This window comes from Xenopus tropicalis, chromosome 1 (assembly GCF_000004195.4).
Source record: "Xenopus tropicalis strain Nigerian chromosome 1, UCB_Xtro_10.0, whole genome shotgun sequence".
Classification (NCBI taxonomy): domain Eukaryota; kingdom Metazoa; phylum Chordata; class Amphibia; order Anura; family Pipidae; genus Xenopus; species Xenopus tropicalis.
In genome coordinates, this window is record NC_030677.2 from 164,306,900 (window position 1) to 164,322,340 (window position 15,441).

The window sequence follows — 15,441 nt, forward strand, 5'->3', positions numbered from 1 at the left end:
TCGGTATATTCCTTACCTACACAGCAAAACAGAGCTATACATACAGTATTAGTAAACTGATGTTTTATCCTTTATTAAAGTTCATGTTGACAGTTGCCCTTTAGATATACAGGTCTCTGCCATGGCCTACTGTTCTCAGATGCTGAAAACAAAATTCTTTGTGTCATGCTTTGCAATCCACAGAGAGCGAAGACACTAATTAAAGACAAGCCAAGATGTGTGACTGTTCTATAAGATGTAATTGAAAATCAAAGAGAATCTGCAGAATAACTGCTGAGCCTGCAATTATCAATGTTAATGACTCAGTGCAAATCAATTAAAGATAAATACAATGTACATTAATAAAAATGTTCTGCATTATGCTCACTGGCTTTTTCATATTACTCATTTAAGTATGCTTTAAATTCCTTTTTTATATTACCTTATTGCTTGGTGGCACATTTTTCTAATGAAGAGTGTTTATTTGTGTCTTTCTAGAAAAGTCAAACTGTACTTATTGTTCAAGTTCAATCATTAAACACCATTATTTTTTGTTTTCATTGCTGTTTAACATAGAAAGTCATAAGAACACCCTAATTTCAGACTGCAGTCTGGAGAAATTTGAGGTATATAATTAAACAATGAAGCTCGTGGTTCAGGTTTGTTCAAGTCCAATTGTTTATAGCTGAAAAAAGAGACATTTAAGGCAGTTGAGGTGAACATAACCTGGCCACTCTTAGGTATTATAGATAAGCCCTTGGGCCAAATGGGCTTATACTGTATGATGTGGCCATACACAAATATGACCAAATACTGTTGATATGAGAGGAAGTGATGACGGACGCTTCTTTTTCTCCTTCATCTGGCGATTCTTCTGCCTGCTAACCTCTTGGAATAGCAGATTAAATTTACAGATTGGAATGATCAACTACGATTATCAGACCCTAGGTTTGTGAGGGGCCCAGACTGCTTCCTCTACAGTTTTTAGAATTTCCTCCTCCCAAGCTACTCTCTTCCTACCCCAGCATGAGTGGCTGAAGAGTGGGAGATGCAAGTAGGCGGGTGAGGGAGGGCTGGTTATGGGCTAACGTGCGCATCAGGTCCCTCTGCATTTATCTTTGCATGTAGGCCCAGTGTGCTATTGTTATGCCACCGACAATCAGATAGGATTGCAAAATGGCCTTGCAAAACTCCAGGTATATAATCCTAGTGCAGGTAATATATATCCAATATATGCTAGGGATGCACCGAATCCACTATTTTGGGATTCTGCCAAATCCTTTGTGAAAGATACGGCTGAATACTGAACCAAATCCAAATTTGCGTACAGCTTACATGTCAATGTGACGAAATGTCACATGATTTTAAGGATTCGGATTTGGTTTGGCCAGGTTTGTGGACTCGGCTGAATCTGAATCCTTGGCTGAATGGAAACTGAATCCTGGATTCTGTGTATCACTAATAAATACATACCTGTTTCCCTCACCATGCATGATTGTCTTTGTGATATACTTTGCATGGTTGGTAACTCACTGGTAAATCACTGACTAAAGATACTTTCAGCAGTCACCTTGGCCATGAGAGGTTACATGAATTTTAGGGGCAGATAAAAGCTGTCAAAATTGTTATTATTTAAAGGAGAAGGAAAGTTAAAATAACTGGGGGGTGCCAAATGTTAGGCACCCCCCAGTGATAGTAATTACTTACCTGATAGCCCGTGCTGGTGCTCATAATAACAGAAAATCTCACTGGCCCAGGGTACATGCAGGTGAGCGATCTTCCCAGGGCCCACGTGCGCTCAATAGAGACTTTTTCGTTAAAGTGCCGCTTTTCACTTTACTGACCATGTGCAGCCAGCATGAAGAAAGAGGATGGATGAGGACTCCGGGCCGGTGCATTTTCTCACTAACAGGAGCACCAGCCCGGGGTATCAGGTAATTGAATACAATCACTAGGGGGTGCCTAACATCTTGGCACCCCCCAGTAATACAACCTTTCTTTCTCCTTTAAGAAAGCCTGCTCATGGAAAAAAACCTCAACTAATGAGGTATTTTTGCCAGAAATCCCACTTGAGTTCCTTAACTCACACAGGTTTTTCTATAATTGTTTATAATTCTGCCCCTTAGAGTAACTGGGAGACATCATTCCCACAGTAAATAATTTAGATGGTGAAAAGAAACAAGAAAGGAAGAGAGATGATGTATAAAAGTGTAGAGACTGATTTATCAATTATCAAAATAAGGGAACCTGAAGAATTGCACAGAGGACAGTGCAAAGCCTCTCAATAAATATGGGATGGTCTAATTAATACTGGCCACATTTTAAACATTTAATATGAAATTCATTCATTGCCATAGATTTCAACCAACTTTGCAAAAAAAAAAAAAAAAACCCGAAAAAGCCACAGCATGGAAAGGGTTGCAACACTGCAAACTGTGTCTCTGGAACGTCAGGGCTGTACAAAGCATAAAACATTTAGGTGTATATAAAGAGACACTGGCAAATTAAGCTTTTATTTGGTAATTAATATTTATTTCTTGGGCTCATGTTGTATGAGGTTGGCAATTAGAAAACATTTGTAATCTTATCCCAAAGACTGATAAAAGCTAATGAGTTTTTTTCTCTCTGTTTGACTTGTAGGTCCAGTATCTTCATCCTGGATAAAAGTGAATGACGGTTTATTTAACAAGGGTCTCCTGTGAGCGTTTTTTTTACCCAGGGGCCTTTCTTTGCTGAAAACCGAGCAGTGTCATTTCCATTAAAGCGATGCTTCCCACAATCTGCGTTCAAGAGCTGAAAGCCAAGGAAATGAAAGAGAGCTGGGTCAGCTGATCAGCTTTCAAACCACCTTCAGACTCTCAATTTTCTCAAAATGATCTGTCCATCAGTGGCGTCTCTAGGGCCCCCCTTTGGAACTTTCATTGGCGAGGAGTAAAATAAAATGAGATGGAAACCACAGCAACATGAAAATAATCTGATTTTATTTTTGCAGAACAGGCATTTTTAGCAGAAACCCAGGGTTTTCATCCAAGAAAATTTTCATAAAGCAAATTATTTTCATATTTGACCTGAAACAGATTTGTTTATAACATATTTATGCAGATAATTTGGTATATATTGCATTACTTTGTGTAAAGAAAAAGCCGCTTTCTGTTGTAGTAATTTAAATTGCAAGAAATTGAAGCAACGCTAAGCAAAATCAATGAATGAAATGTACAAGATATGGCCAAAATAATTGTGAAATTCCAGCGTTATTTTCGACGGAAGCCTGTGCGATTTTTTACTTTTATAATCCTTTATTTAACTGCTGGCAGTGTGGTTTTTCTCCATGCTAGTTTTGAAGGAGAACAAATTGTATCAGACAATGACAAGACTTCAGTAGATGGCACTAGCAATGGGCCAGATGTCCAAGAACTTGGAATTGCCCCTTTAAGCAGAGTATTTAAAGAAGTTCCAGAGTCTCCAAGTACACATAGGCGATATGGACCATGGCTCAAAACCCCTGGGAAAGAACTTCCAGAAAGGATCAAACAAGGAGAATTTGGAGGTACATGGAACAGGGCTTTAAAAGGCAGAAGCATGAGAGAGCAAGAGGAATGTAGAGGTAAGCATCAAACTAACAATTGTATAATACGAATATAGGATAACTCAAAATTCAGCTCAAATCAGCAGAAACTTCCATGTATTTTTGCTCTTAGTTTAATCATAATGTCTGGTGGTATGCAGAAGGTTCTCTAGTTAGACCATTAAAGCAATAATGCTATCTTCTAATTCTAACTTTTATAAATATTTTAATTTCATTTTAAAATTTGTGCTGTGTGTTTATTTGTGCTGTATGTTTATTTTGTCACCAAATACAGGTATGTGCAGTTTAGTGGAGTTATTTCCTATGCCTAGGATTCAGACTTCTGCAGTGAGATAAATCATAGATTTTTGGAAACAGAGGTCTAAATGGTACAGGTATGGGATCTGTTATCCAGAAATATATTATTCAGAAATCTATGAACTACAGGAAGGTCATCCATAGATTCCATTTTAATCAAATAATTCAAAAATGTAAAACCATTTTCTCTGCAATAATAAAACAATACCTTAATGCTCAAACAATGCTAATGAGTTTATATAATATTTAATTATCTTTTAGCAGACAAAGTAGAGATCCAAATTATAGAAAGATCCCTTCTCCCTTTAACTCCAGGTTCTGAGCATTCTGGATAACATTCTAATACAGATATATGTATTATAAATATAGCTTAAATTGTAATCATAAATATAAGAGAGATGTTCTATAGAGAGAGTAAAGCGGGCCATACACGTTTAGATTTTTGTCTTCTTCCAACAAACATTCAGATATCGATTGTTTGTTTAAATGCAATAATCAAAAACTAACATTCAAACTGAAATTGTAGGATAAAGTACTTAAAATAAATTGAAGGATGTTCTGAATATAAAGTAATTGGAGGACACCAGTCATACGAAAGTGACATCCCAGAAATGCATTGTAGGTCCCCAAAGGATATCATAAGATACACAAAACACAGATTTTATCGTTATCTGACCAAAATGTTCTAACCTGTCCAATCAACTAAACAACTGATCGTCATGGTACGAAAATTATCAAGATGATAATTCAGAGCCCACACACAAATAGTTTTGTATGATTGTATCAGTGCATGTATGGCCAGGTTAAGGAAGGAGGCTTCACTATTTCTATGCACTATTTCATATTCAAGCAGAAATATGATATGTTTCTCAGTACTTTGGTGCATAATCAATCTTTACAGCCTTTACTTTGTCCCTTTAATCTTTGTCCATTAGCACAAAAGAGAACTCACTATACATGCTAGATGATCTTGAATACTGCTTGAATGTTAAGGCCACTTTTATTCGCAAATGGAGTATAAATAAGCTTACTCATGTATGTGATGTAGCTGCCATTAGGCACAAAGTGATGGATAGTGTGAGACAAACGGAAATATAGGGATACTGCAATGCTGTTTATGGTTTCTAGGTATTTCTAATGAATAAGCCCTCACAATTAAGAATAATTATTCTCCTAATTACCTTGCAGACAGTCAATAAAAATGCATTCTGTAATCAATAGTCAGAAATCTGAAACCATGAAGAGATTCAAGGCACACCCAGAATATGCAGAATATGATATACACTAACAAAGGGCAACCTCCCTATGGAGCTATGGGGCTATGAAGCACTGACACATCTCCTTTTTGGTATAAAAGGGTGTTTTATAGTTTGTTTTATAGGCTCCAAATGCATGTAATATGGGTAGAACTGCTATGATCTTGTGTTTACGACCTATTTTGACCACTAAAATCTGAATGTCTTTTGTGGGTGCACTCATAGAGATCCATGAACTGGGAAAGCATAGTAATAAGGATAATGTCTGTTACAATGCAACAATATGGCAGTCCTCACTATGTATAGTAGAATATTAGGACAAATACAAAATAAACAAAATAAGATCTTATATTTTACTGTCTATTTGTGGGAAATAAATGGAAGAAAACAATACATAATTCAAGGGATATATTTTCCTTGTAGAAAAACTTATTTGAACTGAAACAGATATGAATTCATACACTGTAGAACAGTTTTATAAAAAAAAATGTTGTCCCATGAATATTTCAGGTAGTGATAAATATTAAGAAAAATAACAGTGGGAATTGGCTTTTCTATGAAATAGAAAACTAAATCTTATACAGCTAGAAATGTGTTGTCAGTGATGAAGTAGGCTTGTGGGAAGATGCTATATAACATATTGCTACAGAACGCTGCTCCAGTGACAGCCATATAATGGATTACTGTGGTATTTAGGGAAATAGCAGAATTACCCATAATACAAGCAAAAAGATGATATAAGAAACAACACAGACTACTGAAGATGTACAGTGCCAGAATTTTGATTAAACTAGCATCTTCTGTTTATAATGACTTTCTTTTTACTCTGCCTGCAAGCAGGAACTTCAGCCATGCATGTCCATTTGTGTGCAGCTGATCATCACTTTGTTAGGGTTATATTGTCACTCAGTTGCTCTTTATCGCAGTGCTGTCAACTGTTACACAGGGTTCTTGATTTAGAGCCGAGTTTCATTTTATTTATCAAACAATCCAAGTCACAATATGATGACTTTAGTAAAAAGAATATAGGTTTAGGAAGGACCAGAAATTGATATGAAGTGATGCTGGGGGGCAAACTGTTTGGGTTTTTACCTTATTAAATAGTGATGTCTTCCTGTGTTTGGGGCCTAGGGTGGTTGTCCTGTAATTCTGCAATTTATAGTATGGATGCTCATACAGGCATAGGATTTATTATCTGGAATTATTAGGACCTGAGGTTTTCCTGGAAAGAGCAGAGCACTATGAACATGAATTTATTATAGAAAAAGCCAATAACACAAATATAAAGATTTTTTTTCGTTTAAATAGGTCACTATGGGAAATGGGAATGTTGTACAGGTACAGTATGAGCACTGTTATCCATAGTGCTGGGGACCAGGGTTGTTTCTGTAATTTGGATGTCCATACTTTAAGTCCACTGAAAAATAATTTGAACATTAATTAAACCCAATAGGATTGTTTTGCCTCCAGTAAGGATTTATTATATTGTAGTAAGGATAGGAAGTACAAGGTACTGCACTGTACTGAGAAAAAGAAAAACATTTTTAGAAATTGCAATTATTTGGTTAAAATTGCGTCTATGGAAGATGGTCTTCCTTTATTTCAAACCTTTCTGGATAACAGGTTTACTCATTTCACATCCCATACCTGTGTTTTGAAACTTTCTGCACATAAATCCCACTTCTTTACTTGCTTCCTATAGCTGGCAATAAACATGAGGGACTGCTGGTTTGGACAGGGCACTCAATAAATCTGGAAAAAAAAAAATACATTTGGAAAAAGGTGTGCCAGATAATACCAATAATGATTTGGTAAAATGAGAGCTAAACAAAGAAGTAGGCTAAGTATGCTACAGATTATGTTTTAGGGTTCTGTAACTACACAAGGCAACTACAGCCCTTTAGAAGTGAAGATCTGTGCCTACAAATTTGTAGCCCCCCCATCTTCTTTTCTACTAATTCACTGAACATGCTCTGTACTTCTGTCAGTTACTGAGCTTAGGGACCGACTCACAACATATAGTAAATATAGAAAATAAATGTCACCATGCAAGGCTGATTAGTAATTTATTCAAATATTCAATACATGATAGCTTCAAAACCAGTGCAATTAGCATCAGCATTTAATAATCAGCCCTGTAGCATCAGCTTATATTACAGGCAAACCTAATTTTCTGCTTGATGCTTTGCAAAGACCCGTATGCTTAGCTTCTTAACAGCTGGACACTGAGCATGTGCAGTGTCACTGACAATTATAACAAATTCCAAGATGGTGCATAATTTTGCAGGCCTGGATCATTTCTACTATAGAGTTGCTGAAGATTTAGGCTGGTGCATAAAGCTCATTCTAAAAAATATGGGATATCTATCTGTATTTATTAGTGTTAGTGTCCCTTTAAAAGGGCACTGTCACTGTTATAAAATAATGCACTAATCTGTAGTGAATTTTTAATAAATCTGTTTTACAAATAGTTATTGTTTTTATTACAGCTAATATATTTGACAATTTATTTGTGAGTTGCTCACCATAACAATTTGTTTTGCATGTGCGACCAATACAGACACACACTGTGAATTGCTGAAAGATTTTGCCTGCTTTATTTGGCTGATTCCAAGTTGCAATGCCCTATTGATGACAGACTCAAACGACTAATATCTCTAAATCTATATGAAAAATAAAAATACCTGTTTGATAAAAAATAATTACTAATCATCTGCCAGTTGGTAGATTCTTTTGTATAAGAGCAGACATTCTCCTGTCATTGGGGCAACATTCCGTGCTGCTGGTGAGATGCCAGCTAACTGTTTGTATCTTGATAACAATGTACATGATCAAAAATAGCAGTCCAATTTTGTCCAGAAAAGGCATAGTTGCAACTGTAAGCTGAGATTCATGGCTATAAATTATTCAGAATCATTTCTCGTGCGCAAACACTGACTGCCATGACAGTAATAATTTATAAAGATAGGTTTAACAAAATTGCTGCATATGTTCAAATATGAAAATCTGTGATGTGAAAGGGCTGATCCTGCCGGTCACACTGCTGGTTTTCTTTTAGAAACTTTATTCAGCTTTCATATAAATGCACCTAAAGCAGGGGGCTCAAACTCAATTTACCTGGGGGCCGCAGGAGGCAAAGTCAGGATGAGGCTGGGCCGCATAAGGGATTTCACAAAAAATTGGCTTTCAAGGGATAATGCAAGGCACGGCGGGCGGGAGCTGCTGATTGCGGAAATGACGTTATGCCATCATAACAGTTATTATGGGAAGACGTTCTGTGTGCACAATTAGCTCCTTAGCAGCTAATTGTGCACACAGAACGTCTTCCCATAATAACTGTTATGATGGCATAACGTCATTTCCGCAATCAGCAGCTCCCGCCCGCCGTGCCTTGCATTATCCCTTGAATTGCAATAAAAATCGCGATCCATTCATTGCTTTTGAGGAGGTGTTGGTGCGGGCCACAAAATATTGTACCGTGGGCCGCAAATGGCCCGCGGGCCGCGAGTTTGAGACCCCTGACCTAAAGTGTGATAGAAAAGAGAGGCTAAAGAGGAAAATGCCCTGTATTTAAAAGATATGAATCAGGAAACCATGATGAATTAGGGATGCACTGAACTGAAGTGAATCAAAATGTTATTATTTGGTTAAATCTGAGATCGAATCCCTAACAGAAATAATAGCATGATGGCAATAATCATTTGATGGCTAAATGAGGGGATCATTGGCCAGTTTGTGTGCACAAACTAATAGCCAGTTTGGCCAATATTGGGCCAGATTCAATTCCATGAGGAAATGTTATTTTATGGTTTATCAAGTGAAAACTTATGGACAATTTGTGGAGAGAATTTCTCATGAAACTGAAGCAGGCCCATAGTCTCTGATTCATTATCCTTTAGCTGATGATTGTATAATATAGTGATGTCCCTAGCAATCACTGGCTGAAATGGATTTCCCAACATGCCTGGCTGGAATCCACTTGATTGCAAACAGTATTAAGTTTTTTTTTGGACTCCTATACAAGGTGAGATCAGGTTCAGTGAGAAATTTCTGCTCACTGCACTTGACAAAACATTTGGATAACAGACCTGACGTCGCCCTGTGTGTCACTTCCCTGAAGCTCCCTTTTACCTGTGCTCTGCAGTGATGTTTTAGTATTTGCTTTTCTGAAATCTGAAAGCCTCAGAGAAGCAAATTCCCTCAATGAATTTTTACTGGTGGAATTTTTCTTCCTGGAATTCATCCACCCTCAGTAACAGTGAGAAGTGTGCCCAGTACATACATAATATGTAACAGTCTGAAAGAAAAGAGCTGAGAGACTATTGTTACTCTAAAAGGCACTGACATGTCTAATATCTAATATCATCAATTGTAAAATTACCATAATGGCAGCAATTAGTCTGTAACTAAAAAGCTAACCTTCTGTGTGCTGAGAGAATCTCACTGCAACATGCACATGGATTATAAGAAAATTTCAGAGCATTTTATAATTATATATATACTTACAGGTCTTGCAAAGTGAAAAAAATAGTAATTTATTGAACCATACATATACTGTATATATAAAGAGAGAGATACAGCAGAGAGAAAGAGAGAGAGAGAACTGAGCTAACCAGAAAGATTCCCTCAGCAACAGCTCTGGCATGTGGATTTAAAATTTAAATCTCCTTTCAGACAAAATATATAAAAACATGGAGGGTTCATAATAACTAGAGTTTATATCATCTCATCCTGATCTGGTCGATGCTGTAGATCCTATAGCTGCTTTTATCCTATTGAAAATTTAAATGTACATTAAGCATGCATTTACCCCTGAGTTTCTTCAGGGTTATGTCCTTTTAAGCCTTCTGATAGGATTGGCTGTCTGGGGAATGATGGGTGTTGTTGACCCACAACAGCTGGAAAAAGGCTGCTGTTTCTCACAACCCTGAAGGTATTGGACAATGTAGAAAGTATTTCCTGCAATATTATGCCTTTTTTATAAAGACGCAAGTGGTTTAGGTGAAGGCATCGACAAAATTAGAGACATTTTCCTACAAATTGGTGTTTGTCTGGTTACATTGCATTTTGTAAAGCTTACTGAGGAAATGGACAGTATAGAAATTTTTTATATTTAGAGCTCTTTTAGTTCATACTATAATTGACAGTCACCTTCTTCCTCTAGAGAGTGTGTTTTCTTGCATACATATGGACAGCATAGACATAGATAATAATGACACAGTGAAAATCTGTAGCTAGCACCTTTTAATATGGGTCTGTCTGAGATTGAATAATTGGATCAGAGGTGCTTTATGCTTAACACCTTCTGGACAATTTACTGTTATATTTTCCATTAGGAAACCCTACACATTATTTTATGGTGTATGCTAGGTCACAAATAAAAGATTTTGAATTCTCAAGAGCTATGTGCGTATGCACCAATAAAACACACTGGCCTAGAGAATGACATTGGTATAAACAATATGGCAGCTGTGGACCTGGCTAAATGTGTGTATATCTGAAGTAGTAATGCAGTGAATGTAAGGTTTATTAAGTAAAAGGGATCATGTTGTCCAGTTGTTTGGAATTTTATTTACAGTGCTTTCCTTGTCCTTTAAACTTATAGTTAATGTGGAGGATGGCAAAAATAAATACATTCATCTGAAGCAGTCTTCAATGTGCATCTAAGGGGTTAGTAGTGGTACAAGAGGTTGGGCCAGACTGTGTCTCTCCCACTGCACTAAATTTTATTTTGTGACCAATGCCTTTAATTGGGATCTCTATATATGTCCGTCATTTACCATACCCCTTTTATGAACCTATATTTCTGCATTAAACTGTTTTCTTGCCCCAACACTTTCTCTTCTGCTTTTCACATATTTGACACAGATTCTTTTGTCTGGCAAATGCTATAAACACCGTGAACATTCACCTCAGTCTCATCTGTGATTGATGTGACTGACTTTTTTGTACTGATTTCTCTCTGTGTCACACTACTGAATAGGCATCGGTGATCAAAAGACCCAGAGCGAAGTCACTTAAGTAATAACTCAGCAGACACTTGTGTCCACTCATCTGGAGCTTATACTGCACACAAAATAATACAAGGCAAACGTACAGCTTTTCATCTAGAATTCACTGAGCAGTGTCAGTATTTTATGTTGTACAATACTGCTGCACATTCATTATATACACATATATATCCACTACTTCAGAATAAGGAGTTCTGTGACCATGTAAAGGCATGAGGCAGCAGTTCAAATGCTGTAATACAGGTCAGGGGACTAAAAAAAACAGAATTAATGTCATTATTTTAAAGCTTTATAAAACAGTCAATACTAGACCAATTTAGATGGACCCTTCTGTAAGAGTATCCATAATAAGTATGTCCATATCTGACTGTTTTACTTTATAGCATTGGAAAGTATAGGAATATGTATTTGTCAGATATCACTATAATTTGATGAAAGCTGCTACTATTGTTTTTTTTTCTAAAATTATTTTTTAAAAATACACTGTATACATTACATACGGAAACTACATCTAATTGTAACCCAGATATGTCAGTAGTAATTGTGGCCTTCAGTTCCTGCTGTTTTAGTATAAGTAAGGTAATTTATAACATTCTCTATAGATGGGTCCCAAAAAGAAGGTGGCTCAGGGTGGAGGACAGTATGCTCAAAAGCAGAACTTTCCTGCCTAAAGCAGGACGTCTGGCCACCATAGCTTAATTACAAGCTTAGTTGCTTGTAGTTGCACATGTATAGATGCCAATAACAACCAATAAAGCACCTGTGTTGTAAATCCCCCCCAATCATTAATCTCCTACATTGTCTCACCTATGTATATTGCAAAATTGTAAACAAACTTAGGGGCCCATTCATTAAAGCACGATTGGAAAAATTTTGTAGTAACCACGATAATTTCTGATGTGCGTAAATTGCGCGGAAATTTGTGTACCAAATTGTGATTGCAAAGTTACGAAATCTTTGTATCCGAACTATTGTAAATGGCGGAAAAACCTTTCTGACTTTGAAATTTCAATGCATGATTATGGAAGCCTCCCATAGGACTCAATGGCACTCTGCAGCTCCAACCTGGCCAAAAGATAGTCACGATACCGAAGCTTGAATGAATTTCGAAATGTTTGTAGCTGTTGCGACAAATACAATTAACACAAACCACAAAAAAGTTGCAGAATTTAATGAAAATATTGTGGACATAACGCAAAATTCTAAAAATGAGAAAAAATACGAATGTTTCTCATTCGTACTCAATTGTGCTTTAATGAATGGGCCCCTTAGTCTGGGCATGGGAAATTCAGTTATAGCACATTGTTAATAATTAAAATATGAATGTGTGCTGAATTTGTGTATATAAGTAACGTACCTGAAATAATCTCACTAGGCCATTTTTTAGATTCTGTTAGAAATAGCAGGAACATTCACATTTTTACATGTGTATAAAGCTGTTTCATGGAAGTCACTCTTGCAAACACTCCATGGGTAGTTGGCACTGGCTCTGTTCACGTTTCATTATGGCCTTATAGAAAATGTTAGGTAAAAATAACAAGGACAGTCAGATCTCACACTGGTTACCAAAAATGTCAGAATGGCATCTACTTTGCCTTTGAAGATGTCTCATTTGCCAAGCAAGTGGAACTTCAAAGTACTAAAATGGAATTGAGTAAAGCAGAATTGAGTACCCTTTGACACTATTTACAAAATTATTTGCACATGTACATATGGCACGCACCAATTCACCCATCCAGCCTATTCTGATGAATAACGTGCAGTAGCAAGCATGGAAACTAGGGAACCCTGGAATTACCACCAGACCGAGGCTACTGGGTCAGTGTAGTTGGTGGCATCTAATTTTGCTGTGTGTTATTTTCCAGCCAGTGTGGCAGAATACTTCTAGATACATAGCTTCCTATCTGCTTGTCATTACCGTGTGTAAAATTCACTCATTTAACTGGCTAATTGGGCTTTATCACTAGAGATCTGTTAAACAGCAGTGAACTTCCTAATCTCAAGGGAATATGTAAAGTTTCCCTAATGCATTTCTTATTCAGCCTTGTCAGTTTTATTACATACAGTACTATTAAAGCCACAGGTTAATCTTATTATGTATGATGTAACTGTATTCACCCTTTGGCCATTTAACTTGTTAATTTGGTACTGGCTGGCAGACAAGGCAGGATATCCTGGTTTTCAGTAGTGACTGAAATTCTGTATATGGAAGAATAAGGTTTAGTTTTCTGGGTGCAAATGTGTATTTCTTTCTTATCATGTGACTGTGTATCTATACTGGGAATAAAAAGCAAATAAATGAAAAACAAAAAAAAACTGTTATATGTAAGATCCATAGTATGGTTGGGCTTCATTGCAAGTAAAAGTGTTGTAATCCAAAATAGTATTTACATTTTTAATTAATGTGCTGGAAAGATGCTTAGATTGTGTTTTCTTTCTTTTTGCCACATTTTATTTTTTTACACAGTTTACATCCAAAATAATTATATGTATTAGATACCAAGCCAATAAATAATATATAGTCGAAGCTGTACATTAATGTTCTTCTTTTCCCAACTCTGCTAAATTATCATCCCTGCTTAAATTTGGAAGAGTTTATTTAAAAAAAAAAAATTATATATATATAAATATTTAAACTGTAAATTCTATGGGGCATACTTATTAATGTTCATAATTTTTCATTTTCCTGAATCAAAAAAAATCATGTATTTAGATTATTAATCGAAAACCCAAATGTTTCATATAAAAACCACCTAAAAGTTAGAGAGGTCATGTAGAAATCAGTGGCAGCTGTGCTTTGAAAACTGCAACACACTATAAAGTTTGAGGATTTAGAGGTTTTCGGGCTTTTTTTGTTTGTAATCGCCCCAAAATTATAAAAATGAGAAATTCAATTCAAATCAATTGATTAGTTGGTGCTATTTTAAAAAAAACAATCACAGCAACTAATCGGCCCCGCTAAAAGTACCAGTGACGTGCATATACAGTATTTGCATGAAGGTAACGTAGCACGCAGCGATTTTGCATGCAGCGACTTTTATATATTTGCATGGAGGTGCCGTGATGTGTTGCGGCAACTAATAGTCCCATCTGCCTTTGCCCTAACACTTTGAACCAAACTATTTATTAGAGACAGATAGACTTAGCAGCCTTAACCTGACAGTAGCCTTTAGATAGTTGAGCAAAGTCTTTTTACCAATGACATAGCCATGGTCAGAACTGAAAGTAGGTGTTGCATTATTTTAAAATAGTGAAATGACATTTTATGGTTGACAATTCTGTAATGCTGAACTCCCCAGCCCAAGCATACTCTATGCCAGGAATGTCATGCTCATAGATCTCTAGCTGTCTTCAGTAGTGACTTGCGGCATGTTTAGTAAAGCTGAAAACTGCTGTTCGTGACAGCTACAGAGCTCCAGGTTTGACATCCGCCCAGTTTGTAAGGCAGCAATTTGATTCATTTTATAAACATTCTGTAGAAGCAATGGTGTCATACATTGAGTTATTACATTACTTTTCAGTCTCCTAAGAGACCTAATTACTTCAGCACCTTTCACACCTTCCTCGGTGGAAAATATGTCACTGTTTCAGTGAAAAATCTTCATTGGGGTTGTTGCCGCCTTTTATTTATTTAAGCATTTGTTAAATGTACAAATGACAAAATATACTTTTGTGCCCTGGATGGACAACATCTGTAGAGACGCAATATTTATTCACAAACTCTGTCCTGCTAGAGATGAGCAGGTAACTTGCACGTTATTTTCCCAGAAACATTCTCCAGGCCCACTGCACTGTTCTCTAAATGCTTACAGGTTATACTTCAAATGGAAAAGGGCTTGATGACTGATGTTATACAAAGAAAATGCAATCTAAAGTGTCAGTGAAAAATTAGGACAATAGTTTCTAGGACTGAATTGTAAATATATGTTATCTTGGTTTCAGTAAAGACTGACAGTATCAGAGTGGTGTCTTTAGGGAAAGAATGGTCTTCGGGGTATGTTTAAATGATTTTCAGGAGCTTTGGTATGGTACATGCTTGGGAACTTTAGTCAGCAGCATGAGAGAAGTCTTGGTGTGAAGGTTTTATAAAAAGGGAATTATGGCAGAGATAGACCCATTTTGAAATGGGTTCGAATTTCAGGTAGCAGTTGTATTATTGAGGTCACTGAACCTTAGCATAGAAGGGTTAATTGAAATGTGGCACAGAATAGCAAGTCATTGAGGGGATGATGGAGAATGAGTTTCTTAGGAGAATGAAAGGGACAATGAAGTTAGACAAAAAGGTTCACTGATTCTAAGTGAAAAAATGTCT

At 36.5% G+C, this 15,441-nt stretch overlaps 1 protein-coding gene across 1 annotated transcript in view; it reads left to right on the forward strand.

Moving 5' to 3' along the window:
* Positions 1-2,921: 2,921 nt before the first annotated feature.
* wscd2 (WSC domain containing 2) overlaps positions 2,922-15,441 on the forward strand; it is a 41,111-nt gene continuing 28,591 nt past the window's right edge. Inside the window, 1 exon segment of the mRNA NM_001113082.1 lies at positions 2,922-3,583. Within this exon segment, the coding sequence (NP_001106553.1) occupies positions 3,202-3,583 (382 nt within the window). The 5' untranslated portion in view covers positions 2,922-3,201.